The sequence below is a fragment of the Panthera leo genome, chromosome C2 (assembly GCF_018350215.1).
Source record: "Panthera leo isolate Ple1 chromosome C2, P.leo_Ple1_pat1.1, whole genome shotgun sequence".
Lineage (NCBI taxonomy): Eukaryota > Metazoa > Chordata > Mammalia > Carnivora > Felidae > Panthera > Panthera leo.
In genome coordinates this window covers 6,267,977-6,281,675 of record NC_056687.1, presented here as the reverse complement: position 1 = coordinate 6,281,675, position 13,699 = coordinate 6,267,977, and the positions used below count along the sequence as shown (strand labels likewise).

At 47.9% G+C, this 13,699-nt stretch overlaps 1 protein-coding gene across 7 annotated transcripts in view; it reads left to right on the top strand.

Annotated features, from left to right (window-relative positions):
* Positions 1 to 13,699, top strand: part of LOC122229647 (guided entry of tail-anchored proteins factor 1) — a 62,112-nt gene that overhangs the window by 5,274 nt on the left and 43,139 nt on the right. For 5 of the 7 annotated variants that reach the window (XM_042954968.1, XM_042954970.1, XM_042954969.1 and 2 more), the window contains exons 2-5: positions 4,050 to 4,215; positions 5,310 to 5,377; positions 7,803 to 7,917; positions 9,224 to 9,394. In XM_042954968.1, coding sequence (XP_042810902.1) covers positions 4,050 to 4,215; positions 5,310 to 5,377; positions 7,803 to 7,917; positions 9,224 to 9,297 — 423 coding nt within the window. In that variant the 3' untranslated portion in view covers positions 9,298 to 9,394. Of the gene's footprint in view, positions 1 to 4,049; positions 4,216 to 5,309; positions 5,378 to 7,802; positions 7,918 to 8,753; positions 9,198 to 9,223; positions 9,395 to 13,699 lie in introns of those variants that run through there. The other 2 variants (XM_042954966.1, XR_006207086.1) reach the window with 2 other exon arrangements.

Genomic DNA, 13,699 nt, shown 5'->3' with positions numbered 1-13,699 from the left:
CCTGTGCTGTGAGGAGGGCTCCCGACTGGAGAGCGCTGACCCGCCGGGCGTGGCACGTTGGGCTGTTTCGGGTCCGCAGAAGGGGCCTTGGTCCCTTCTCCGGATGACGAGTGTGTCGCCTGTATTAGGGACACATCTGAGCGGGCAACCCCAGCATGTCATTCCCCCTGTGCCTCCTGTGTTCCAGGAGGGATGAGCCTTTGGGACTTAAATGGCATTATGCATTGATTAATTTTCAGATGGGTCTGGTCCAGGGAGGTAGGTGCCAGCCATTGAGTGGTAGAGTGGGGTTTCAGTCTAACCCGGTGTGACCCCAAGTTCAAGCCCTAGCATTTTGTCTGTTGGGAAGGGAGTGTGGAACTTGGACAGGACCTGAGGGTGAGTCTGGTAGGACACTGAGCTCATGCAGGCTGGCGGCCAGCGTCTGGGGCACCGGGGTGACGAGAAGGATCGGTTCTATCCTCGTCTTCTCCCAAGATTCTCCTACTGTCTGTCATCTTAATAACTCATTTTCTGCTTGAGAATTCTTTGTAGACCCATCTCCAGGTCTTTGAAAAGCTGTACCCCACACAGCCTATCTGTTTCTGTCAAGTGGGAGGCTTAATGACCTGGAAGGTGCTTTTGAGTACATAAGGAGGACAGGGGTTTATTTTTGTTTTAAACATTAATATTCAAAACCTTTACATTCAAATCTCATTAAGTGTTACAATTCAATTCATAAATTCTAGAATGTTTTAGTTGTCACTTATAGGGAGGTCTTGGATTAATGTGGGTACATATTTGCAAATTTAAACACTTTGGAATAGTTCTGTATACTTGCAGATGTCATTTATCCGTTCCCCCCCAAGCACTGCAGTTGTCTAATTTAACCACAAAACTCTTCACTTCTCCCCAAGCTCATTTTCCCACCCTCGCTCACTGAGTGCTGAGTAAACACCTTTGGCCTTCTCGGTTTGTAATTTTCTTGTGTGTTCTGTATACTGCTAAGTAATGTGTTTGTGCTTCTGTTTCTTCTCTTGAAAATCTAGTTTAAAAAAAATTTTTTTTAACGTTTATTCATTTTTTGAGAGACAGAAAGAGGCAGCGTGAGCAGGGGAGGGGCAGAGAGAGAGGGAGACACAGAATCCGAAGCAGGCTCTGGGCTCTGAACCAACAGCACAGAGCCCGACGCCGGGCTTGAACCCACAAACCACGAGATCATGACCTGAGCCAAAGTGGGATGCCCAACCAACTGAGCCACCCAGGCGCCCCTTGAAAATCTAGTTTTAAAAGCGAGGTTTATTGATGTGTACTTTGCATTTAGTGAAATTGACGTTTTCTAGGTAGGTGGGCAATTTGATGAGTTTGTGCCCTTATTCAGTAGGATAACTACATCACAATCAAGATAGGATCTCTTTCACTCAAAAAATCTACTTCTTGCCCATTTCTTGATGTGTTAAGTTTAAACATCCATAGACTCTTTGCTCTTAAAGATGATTCTGTGACTTTCTTAAGAAAATTTGTCCTGTTCCTATTTTCGTCTCCAGAGTGGATCAGGTTGGAGTATATCTGTCCTTTAGTTAGGGGATTGGGTAGGGGCCAGGCGAGGGCAGAGGGGGTGAAGACAGAGCTACTCTTGGCATAAGGCCTGCAGGAAGATGTGCGGTAGCAAACACACTGCTTTGTTCAGGTGCCCTTGAGAGACCTCTCGTGTCCCCACGAGAAGGACTTCATTGCGCAGGCACCGGAGGTTGCCACCTCAGAGGGGGTCCCAGGACCTGGCACTTGCGCGGGCGCCGGGGGAGACCCGTGATGGGGACATGGCTTCCCGGTCTCTTTCTGAAGAGTTGCCCTGTTGTGCAGAGGGGAGCCTAAGCCGGAGGGACCGACTCATTGTGCGCGTGCTATGTGCCAGTACACGTCATACGTTATCTTCTTTCTTTTTTTTTTTTTTAAGTTTATTTATTTATTTTGAGACAGACAATGCCAGCAGGGGAGGGGCAGAGACCAGGAGAGAGAGAGAATCCCAACAAGGCTCTGCGTTGTCAGAGCAGAGTCTGACGAGGGGCTCCAACTTACCAACCACGAGATCGTGACCTGAGCCAAAATCAAGAGTTGGATGCTTAACAGACTGAGCCATCCGGGTGCTCCTCTTTAGTCTTTAAGAAAAAAAAAAATATTTTTTTAATGTTTTATTTATTCTTGAGAGAGAGAGCAAGTGAGCGAGCACGAGCAGGGGAGGAGCAGAGCGAGAGAGGCACACAGAATCCAAAGCAGGATCCAGGCTCCCGAGCTGTCAGCACAGAGCCTGACGCGGGGCTCACAAGCTGTGAGATCATGACCTGAGCCGAAGTCGGAGGCTCAGCCGACTGAGCCACCCAGGTGCCCCTCATCTTTTTTTTTAATCAAACTTTTAAAAATTTTGAAACAAACGTGCAGGAAAGTTACGCATACAGTGCAAGGAACCAATATTGTTTCCTGAAACATTTGAAATTAAGCTGTCAACCTGCGCCCCTGCATTCCTGGATGCACTAGTGTATAAACAGGTGGCTTGTCCACAACACAACCATCAGGGACCTTCCTGATCTCTCGTTCCTGTTTTCACTCCTCCCAAGTGAGGTCCTTTGCAGCAAAAGGACCCTGGTCAGTACCATGCGTTGCACATACTTGTCACGCCTCTTCAGTCTGGAAGGATTCTTGGTCTTTCCTGGACTCGCAGGGCTGACATTTCTGAATAGGGCAAGGGCAGTGAGTTCGCACAATGGCCTTCTTGGAACATCCTTGTCTGATGTCGCAGAAGGGATGCTGTGTTCTCATTGCAGGTCTTCTGGCGCTGTGGACTTTGATTTAGGGGTGTTCACTCTCCTCTTGGGGTGGGTGCTCCAGGGTTTCTCAGTCCTTCCCCGCCCCAGACCTGCGCTGTGGGTGGGTCTCACTCCACCCTTGCTGTCAGGGGATCTGTACTTGTCCTGGCCGCTGCCCAGCGCCACCTGGTGGCCACTGCTCCCTGGTCCTGGGGTGGGAGCGAGCGACCCTGCAGTTGTGTGTGTGCGTGGGCAGGTATCTGGGGACGCTGCATGTGAGCGATGGGGGCCTGGCTGTCGGAGGTGCCCCTTCACAAACCTTTACATCTGTATTTCTCCATCTGCGGAAAATCGCAAGTTCACACCCATATGCCTCCAATTCTAATTCAACACAGCAGGATTCACTGTATTCTTTTCCAGATCCATATTTCTAATCCCCTTTTCTGACAGAAAACTGCCTCCCATTATTTTCATTATGTCTGCTGTATTTGATTAAGGCTTTGTAACTCCCATCCTCACTGCTGCCTGCTCCCCCCCACCCCCCATGCCTGTTCCCCCATGCCTACTCCCCCTCACCCCTGTGCCTGCTCCCCCACGCCTGCTCCTCCCCCATCCCCCATGCCTGCCCCCCATGCCTGCTCCCCCCACCCCGTCCCTGCCCCCTGCAATGCCTGCTCCCCCCATCCCCCATGCCGGCCAGCCCCTCTTGGGCTCTGTCTCTGTGTTTGGCTGGGTGCTCCCAGCCTGTATCCTGTATGACTCCTGCGCTCACTCTAATGCCAGGCCGCCCTTTCTTGGAGACCCCTGTAGCACTGTGCTTGGCTCTGACCCCCTTGCCAAGGTGCCCCTCTGTGGGAGTGCCCTCCTCCTGCTGGGCTACGCCCTCCTCACTGGCCCCCTACGCCCACCTGCCTCTGCCTACCTAAGAGGATGTGTGCTCCTTGTCACCCGAGTGGCAACTGGAATTGGTTTTCATTCTGTAATCACCGTTTTGTGGTTAGAGTGAAAGATACATCCATTTGTACCAGAGCGATCCGTGAGCATATCTGCAAAAGGAAACGTATAATGTGAATAATGGTCCACATCAGAGGGAGTTTTTGTCTTTGTGGTGGTTGTGGGGGCAGGAGGACCGGGCAGCCGAGGCTGGCTATGTAGGTAAGGGGCAGCCTGCCCCGCTGGAAGAGACCTCAGTGGAGTGGTGGAGGAGGTGGGGGAGAAGGTGTACCCCCGTGGAAAGGCGCTGATCCCCGCTGTCCGCCCCACCAGATGTCCAGGGTGCTGCAGAAGGACGCCGAGCAGGAGTCGCAGATGAGAGCGGAGATCCAGGGTATGAAGCAAGAACTCTCCACCGTCAACATGATGGATGAATTCGCCAGATACGCCAGGCTGGAGAGAAAGATCAACAAGATGACGGATAAGCTCAAAACTCACGGTACTGGTTTCAGTTGTAGTGTGGAAAGCTTTACGAGAGCTGATTAATAGAGAAGTTTTTATATAAAGATTCGTAGAATATATGTTTCGATTCTTCGATGTTCTAACTGTTGAAAGCAATGTTTAGGTTGTCTGGAAGAAACCCAGTGATCATTATTTCTTTCTCCTTACTTGCCTGTGAACCTTTGCTTCCTAAACACAGAAACAACTAACATCTTCTGAGTTTTTCTTCGTTTTCTGTAGGTAGACATTTTCAAATTCAATACATTTTGAGATAAGCCTGAGAAAATGTCATACTGGATTCCCACGGGCTTTTGTGAATACTCTCAGAAATGCCCAGCAGCGTCCTTACCCCAGTATAGACTTCAGGGTCGGGTTTGGTCTTGTTCACCGCTACTTTTGCCACCACCCCTAGCAGTCTCCTGTGATGAAGACGTTTTTCACCCATGTGCTGGGTGAGAGAGCTGTCTCCATGGCTCATAGGACATATGGAAGGGCCCACCCAGGCCCAGGACTAGCCAGGTTTCCACTTCTGGGTTAGTGTGCTGTGTACACAGGGAGGCCTGGGGAGCAAATATAGTCCTCTTGGTGAGTGATAAGTGCACTATAAAAGGAATCTCTGATGTAGATGGATAGTTTTAAGCATTTTCACAATTAAAGCTTCAAATCTTATAATCTGTGTGTGATTCTATTTCAATGACTGGCATAATCTGTGGCTTTTAAGAAATTCTGTTTTATATTTTCTTTTTTTTTCCAAAGTTTATTTTTGAGACAGAGCGCGCACACACACACAAGTCGGGGAGGGGCAGAGACCGAGAGGGAGACACAGGATCTGAAGTAGGCTCCAGGCTCTGAGCTGTCAGCACCGAGCCCGACTTGGGGCTCGAACTCATGAGCCACGAGAGCACGACCTGAGCCGAAGTCCAGAATCGGATGTCTGACTGAGCCACCCAGGCACCTGTCTGGTTTATAATTTCTAAATACACTGAATTAGAAAACATTTTATAAAATGAAAATGACATTTCTGTGTCCTTTGAGTATTTTCTTCATTTTTCAGGACTGATAATAATGATTTCATCCTTGTTTTCCTTTCAGTGAAAGCTCGGACAGCCCAATTGGCCAAGATAAAATGGGTTATAAGTGTTGCCTTCTATATATTGCAAGTAAGTGCCGTATTGTGTCACCTGGGGTCCTTAAAATTGGTACCAGACTGTCCTCCAGAACTCTGCAGCCCCCAGAGTCCAGGTGTGAGAATTCAGGCTTTTCCACTCTCAGCTGCTGTGCTGCGTCATCCTGCCAGCATGGAACCGAGCACTGTGGATTTATAAGTTAGACTAGAAGAAAGCCTTTCTCTCTCTCTTTGAGTTGAAGTACGACACACAGTGTTAGTTTCAGGTGTACAGCATAATGAATCAACAGTTTTCTGTGTTACTTGGTGCTTGCCAGGAGAGTGGTGGTCACCATCTGCTTTTTTTAAAATTTATTTAGGTCCTAGTTTTTGTGTTTATTCATCTTGTTTTTTTAGATTCCACATGTGAGCGAAATGATGCGGTATTTGTCTTTCTCTGTCTGACTTATTTCACACAGCACTGTATTCTCTAGGTTCGTCCATGTTGTTGCAAATGGCAAGATCTCATCTTTTTATTTTTCTTTTTTTTAAGTTTATTTATTTATTTTGAGAGAGACAGAGACAGCACGAGCAGTGGAGGGGTGGAGAGAGAGGGAGACACAGAATCCCTAGCGGGCTCTGTGCCACCAGCGCAGAGTCTGACACGGGGCTTGAACTCACAATACCATGAAATCATGACCCGAGACGAAACCAAGAGTCGGACGCTTAACCGACTGAGACACCCAGGCGCCCCAAGATCTCATTCTTTTTAATGGCTGAGTAGTATTCCAGTGTGTGTGTGTGTGTGTGTGTGTGTGTGTCCACCTCCTCTTTATCCATTCATCTGTCACTGGACATTTTGCTTCCGTATCTTGGCTAATGTAAGTAATGCTGCAGTAAGCATAAGGATGGCTGTATAGTTTTTCAAATTAGTGTTTTCGTTTCCTTTGGGCAAATACCCAGTAGTGGAATTCTATGTTTAATGGAATTCTACGGTAATTGTGTGTTTAATGTTTTGAGGAACCTCCATACTGTTTTGCAGTGGCTGCACCGGCTGTGTTCCCACCAGCGGTGCGCGAGGGCTCCGAGAAAGCCTTTCTCGGTTGGAATTGTGAGACGTTGAAGTTTTCAGCACATGAATGCTGAAGTAGCTTCCCTGGAGCTCTTTCCTACTGCCTTTATTCCAATGCAGTTTGGGGAGCGTGTGGGGAAGGGAGAGAAGCTTATTTAGACAGCGTTTTGTTTTTTGTTTTTTTTTAATTTTTTACAAAAATGTTTTATTTTTGAGACAGAGAGAGACAGAGCATGAGCAGGGGAGGGGCAGAGAGAGAGGGAGACACAGAATCCGAAGCAGGATCCAGCCTCCGAGCTGTCAGCACAGAGCCCGACGCGGGGCTTGATCCCACAACCTGTGAGATCATGACCTGAGCCGAAGTCCCACGCTTAACCGACTGAGCCACCCAGGCGCCCCTAGAGAGAGTATTTTGTGAGAGTGCCGGTTTGGGTCGCTGGCTGTTGTGTGGTGTGTGGACGTGGAAGTGACTGCCCGCTCTCCGGGGGGGGGGGGGGGGGGGGGGGGGGGGCGCTGTTCTCGTTAAAGTCCAGCCCATTGATTCCCAGCTTTCCTGTCTGGGGTTGGAAGGTTCCTGCGGAACCCTTGCTTCTGCTGCGATACTCTGAGGTCATGGATGTGCTGCGCACGCACGAGCGGCTGCCTTCAGTGACCTCTGGGTTTCAGCGCTACACGTGGTCCTCACTGGGGAAAGGATTTGGGCCCGCCCCACACAGCCCAGGTTGTCTGGGTACATTTAAGTACTCCCCCCGAGGCATTGTCACTGTGACACTGGCTGGTTTCCCGAGGGCAGGAATTGAGCCAGATTCCCTCTTTTATGGTCGCTCGTTTGAGTGGCTGATTCAAGGCCACGAAATGGGTGAGGACAACCGAAGGGATGCTGCTTCGCTGCCTACCGTGTAGACTCCCTGGGCTCCCTCCTCGAGCAGAGGCCAGCACCGTGTGTGGGTGGGAGATCGATTGGTTTTCCAAGGATCACAGAGGCGTGAGATCACTTTTGTCACTAATAAGGTGTGTTTATCATAGTCTGGCTACTTAAAGGAGATGCTCCATGAGGAAAGAACCCCTTCGTTATGCGGGACCCGGGTTGGTTTATCAGCTAATTTAATAGTGCGTATTTGTTATTCATATTAAAACAGTAAAACGCCAGCTCACAGAAGGCTACCCCACTTGGCAGCAGTGCGTGCCAATGTCCTGTGGACGAGTCTCTAATTAGACACTATTTCAGGGTGCCGCCAGCGGAAATTAGTGGCTGTGCGTCTGGGTCTGTTTCCCGCGAGGACTGATTGACAGGGCTTGACCTCGTCGGTTTGGAGAGTTTCCTTAGCATGTTTGCGCGTTTCTCGTCTTTCTTGCTTATTGGTTGTGTCACTGGCAGGTTGTCCGCTCACCGGCAGTGTCTTTGCAGGCTGCCCTGATGGTATCGCTCATTTGGAAATACTACTCTGTCCCTGTGGCCGTGGTACCGAGTAAATGGATAACTCCACTAGACCGCCTGGTAGCATTTCCTACCAGAGTAGCAGGTAAGAGTTTTCTGGAAATCCCAGGGGAAGAATATGGACATGTGGGGTACGAGGTGAAGTAACCCCCCCCTCGTCCATTCACTAGTGAGCAGTTCTTGGTGTCTGGGCCTCGCAGCAGGCTCGCGGTGAAGAAACAGGCCTAGAGAAGTTACCTGCCGTGGCCAGCGTCACCGGCATGGTCGGTAGGAGTGCTAGAGTTCTCGGTCCAGTCTGCTTCCAGAATCGAGGTCCACTCCTTGAGTTTGATACCCTGTTCATTGAAACGCCAGTCTCTAGTCCCTAGATTCTGTGACCTCTCTTCGTTCCTCACGCGTGGCATTTCTCCAGCATTTACTGCTATTGGCTGTTCCTTTATTTTTGAAAGGTAACATCCTTGGAATGTTAAAAGTAGTACGTATCATTAATGATTAGAAAGACAAGAACAATTTTAAAACCATCTCATGGGCTATAGATAACTTCTCTTAACTTTGTGGTATGTTTTTCCAGTCTTATTTTCTATTTGTTTTATACAGTTAAAGTCGTCTGGTACATGTAACTTCATATCCCCTTTTACTTTATATTGTAAACCCTTTCCCGTATCAGAAGACTTTTGAAGGAATTTCAAAAAACTGCTCTTCATTAATTTCTCTGTTAAAGATATTTGTTTAGGTCCTAATTTTTTACTGTCGTAGTCTGGTTATGCAGTCTGTATTCTGCAACGTGCATCCTTGCCCGCCAGCCTTTGGTTGTGTGTTGTGATCATGCTGGAAGTAATTTACTGAGTGAAAAAGAATGACTGTTCCCAAAGACTCCAATTTCACCGCATCCTTCTCCCTCTGCCCCTCTTCTCCCCCCAGCCTTGTGGGCACTGCTGGTGGGCTGTCAGGGCTGCTGAGCAGGAGAGCACGAGGCCCAGGCATCTCGGGGGCCACCGGCACTCTTGCAGCCTGCTTTCCTATTGCTTCGTCATCACCTGGGCACGAACGGCAAGGGTAGACATGGCCTAGTTTATAACAGTATTTTGAGAAGGAAAAACACATAGTCTTACAGGGTGGTTTTCTGATTTGTTAATGTCGTAAATAACAACACACCTCTCTGGCAGGAAAGAAATTCGCATCATTGCCAGTTCGTGTGATTCTTACTGAATGAAGGAGGCAGCCTGTGAATCAGGTCTGATGAGTTTGAATCCAGGAGACACAGTCTGAGTTTTTCGTAGCCTAGCACTGCTGAGAAAGGGTTGGATTCCTGTAAATTAAAGGTAGCAGAGGCCGGAAATACGGGCAGAACCGTTGGCATGCTCTCTGACGTTGAATTTCTTGGTTTCTAGGTGGTGTTGGAATCACCTGTTGGATTTTAGTCTGTAACAAAGTCGTGGCTATTGTGCTGCACCCTTTCAGCTGAGAGACCAGACGAGTCCAGCTGAGACACGTGTCAACAGTGGATTTTCCCTTATAGGTTAAAAACCTGATACTTTTTTTTTTTTTTTTTTTTTTTAAAGGAAACAGAAGCACCCAGGTTAGGTTTTTTTGTTGAATGTGTTTGTTCTTGGGTCTTATGTGAGATACGAGAGGCCTGATCTTGTGCACTTGTCGTTGAGCCAGACGGCCGGTCTCTGGTCTCTCAGGCGAGCGCCCCCGCCGGCAGAGCCGCACGTTTGTCGGGAGAAGGGTGTGGCGTGGGTGTGCACACGCTGTGACTCGGGGTTTGCCCTGTTGGCGTGTTTTAAAGGTCATGTTGCCAATGGGAAGTCGGTTTCCTGACTTAAGTACTCTAAAGACTTTGTGCTATTCTTGACCCAGATTAGAAAGCAATTTAACTTGAATACCGCCAGTGGAATTTGGAATCTCGTGTAGTACTGCTAAGAGTAACACTATCTGACGTTGCTTGTGTTTTTTCCCTTCCTGTGTTGAAATGTCACGTGTTGGGCAAGCCTTTGTATAGTATTATCTACTTATCTGAAGCTGTTGATGTTTCATCACTGTGTTTTGTCATGTGTTCGTGAGATCATAATGCATTGTTTTATGCTCGAATTGTATGTTTTATATTTAAAGCATTTCAAATGAAGTGTGTTTTCTAAGCATTTAATATTTATGCTCTGTAGAATGGAACAAACTTAAACTGGGAATTCTGATTAAATTAATTTGAGTGGATACATTTTTGAAAACACTTCTTTTTTACTGTTGCTCTTTTTTTGAATTATAATTGACACATAACGTATTAGTTTCATGAGTACGACATAGTGATTGGTATTTGTACACACTGTGAAACGATCACGATGAGTCTAGTTTCTCTGTGTAAAACACTTTTTTATAATTAAAAGTTTTGCAAGGGCTTGTGTGACTTTTCCTTCCTTATGATTACTTAACTTGCTATGACCAGTTTGGAAATGTGACAGGTGACAGAGGGCTTTGACTGTTAACTCAGTTGGCCACTGCACCTTAAAACTAAATCCTGTCACTGGTTTTTAAAAGGTAGTATTTGTAGTCCCGAGTCCCCTAATGACCTGAGAAGCTACCAGTTGTGCCGGGAAAAGACAAGGTGCCAGAACGCTCTAGTGTGTCTCCAGAGTCGGGGTCAGGTTCCCCTTCTCGTTCCTTCAGACTTCCCAGCCCCGGGCTGACTTAGCTTTTCTCAGAAAGGACGTGGAGCGGGCATCACGGCAGTATTTCTAGCGAAAGCATCCGAGGGGGTGTTTTGGCCACAAAGGATGAGAGCCCCACCTGCCGAGGCGAAGGGGGGGCACCGGGGAGCCTCCGGGGCCAGGCCCTCAAGGCCGCGTGCCTGCCGCCCGCACTGAGCGAGCTGCAGGCCTGGAGGCAGGTTGTATGGAGCCTCGGTGGCCGGGCACGGCGTGCGCAGGGACCCCCGTGGGTCACTAGTCCGTGTTCAGTCTCCCTGACAAGACCCTTGCTCGTCTCCTAATGATCTGATCTTCCGCGTAATACTCAAGGATTTTGACGGCTGTCACCGAGGCTGGAGGAGGAGACGCGCAGTCCCGGCCCGTGTCCGTTCCGCACGCAGTACTTGTTTGTGAAGGTTACGTCGGGGACGTTTACACGGCCGTCGTGTTTTACAGCATCGCGGCTTTTTAAAAGTCTGTTTTTAAATAGATAATAAACATCGTACTGGATTCACGAGATACAGAAAGGGATACAATGAAAAGTAGATCTATCTTCTGACCGGTGAGTGTCCTGTCAGCCCACTTTCTGTTTCCCGTCAGTACCAGTTTCTTACGACTCTCCCAACGATACCCCGTGTGTATATGAATATTGATGGATGCGTTTTTAAAATAATTTTTTTTAATTGTAAAAGTAATACCTAGGGGTGCCTGGGTGACTCAGTCGGTTGAGCGATCGACTTCAGCTCCGGTCGTGATCTCACGGTTTGTGAGTTCGAGCCCCGCATCGGGCTCTGTGCTGACAGCTCGGAGCCTGGAGCCTGTTTCAGATTCTGTCTCCCTCTCTCTCTGCCCCTCCCCCACTCATGCTATGTCTGTCTCTGTCTCAGAGATAAATAAACATTAAAAAAAAAAGTAATACCTAAAAAAATAGTAACTGCTCATTTAAAAAGAAAAAACGACTCTTCCAACGATACCCGGTGTGTATATGAATATTGATTGATGTGTTTTTAAAATAATTTTTTTTAAATTATAAAAGTAATACCTAGGGGCGCCTGGGTGGCTTAGTCGGTTGAGCGACCGACTTCAGCTCAGCTCATGATCTCACAGCTTGTGAGTTTGAGATCCATGTGAGGCTCTATGCTGACAGCTCAGAACCCGAGCCTGCTTTGGAGTCTGTGTCTCCCTCTCTCTCTGCCCCTCCCCTGCTCGCACTCTGTTTCTGTCTCTCTTTCTCTCTCAAAAATAAATAGTAAACATTAAAAAAAAAAATTAAAAAAACAAACAACTCCTACTTGGAAGCAAGGAAACAAAGTCCATGATTGCACAGAGCGGGGATTACTGGTATTAACATTTGTGCTTTTCTTTTTTTCTATTTATTTATGGATAGCTATAGGTTTTGCATTTCTATTAAAAAATACTGGATATAGGGGCGCCTAGGTGGGTCAGTCGGTTAAGTGTCTGACTCTTGATTTCCGCTCAGGTCATGATCTTGAACACCTAAAGCTCTCTTTATGGTCTGCTTTACATTTATGATAAATCAAGTGGAGATCTTTACACATAAACCCACCAACATTTCCTTTTGGGGTTGATACCCTTCTGTTGCCTGGATGAGGGGTAGAATCCTAGTCGACTAGTTCACTCTTCCTTGACCTGGCCGGAGTTTTAAAATAATCTTTGAGGATGGGGCACCTGGATGACTTGAGTTGGTTGGGCATCCGACTTCAGCTCAGGTGATGATCCCGCGGTTCACAGGTTCAGGCCCCGAGTCGGGCTCTGTGCGGACAGCTCGGAGCCTGCAGCCTGCCTTGGATTCTGTGTCTCCCTCTCTCTCTGCCCCTCCTCTACTCACCTCTGTCTCTCTCTTTCCCTCTCAAAAATAAACATTAAAACAAAACAAAACAAAATTATCTGTGGGGATTTCTTGAGACCTGGGTTAAGGACAGGCTTTTACAGACAGTTTGCATTTCTTTAACGTTTATTTATTTTTGAGACAGAGAGAGACAGAGCATGAACGGGGGAGGGTCAGAGAGAGAGGGAGACACAGAATCCAAAACGGGCTCCAGGCTCTGAGCTGTCAGCACAGAGCCCGACGCGGGGCTCGAACTCACGGACCGTGAGATCATGACCTGAGCCGAAGTCAGACGCTTAACCGACTGAGCCACCCAGGCGCCCCGACAGTTTGCATTTCTACTACCCTCTGTAGGTAATCCAGTTTTCAGGCTTCCCGGGAGGTTGAGGGCAGACTGGCTACAGACTCTCAGAGTCTGAGACAATTTCTCCAGGTCCTGGAGGCTGGAGGCCCTGGATGTCCCAGCCTTCCATCCCATGGGTGGGGCTCCTGGCAGGCCCCTGCTTGGGTGGACAGACTTTGTCCCACTGGGTTTTGTCCTGGAGACTCAGTTCTCCAGTTGTGGCAAATGCCTTAGGCAAGAGCTGACTTCAGAGCTCTGTTTACCTGCCTCTCTGGGTACCTGCTTTCACTTCGTGTTTACCGGCTGTGCGACCTAGTTGAAAACTGAACACATGTTCGTTAGAGCTGGTACAACATTTTTAGCTTTCTTAATGAGCAGGAATGCTGGAGTTCCTTGTCTTCCAGACTACAGGAAGTGGCTCTCTTGTTTTTATTATAAAACCTTTTTTTTCCTGTTGGTTATAGAGTATGTTCATTGTTGAAAATCATAGGAATAAATTTAAAAGTTGACCACAATTGGGGCACTGGGGTGATTCTGTTAAGTGTCCGACTTCGGCTCAGGTCATGACCTCATGGTTTGTGGGTTTGAGTCCCATGTTGGGCTCTGTGCTGACAGCTCAGAGCCTGGAGCCTGCTTCAGATTCTTTGTCTCTCTTTCCCTCTCTCTCTCTCTCTCTCTCTCTCTCTCTGCCCCTTCCCCGCTTGTGCTCTGTTTCTCTCAAAAGAAAAAAAAAAAAAAGTCAGCCACAATTTTATTTTTCAGAAATAAAAAGTTAGCATTTTATTACCCTATAACCATTCCTATGCATAATTTAAAAAAATGTTTGTTTGTTTTGAGAGCGAGAGAGAGAGGAGGGGCAGGGCAGAGAAAGGGAGAGACAGAGAATCCCAAGCAGGCTCCAGACTCTGAGCTGTCAGCACAGAGCCCGATGTGGGGCTTGAACTCATGAACTGTGAGATCATGACCTATGCTGAAGTCAAGAGTTGGACCC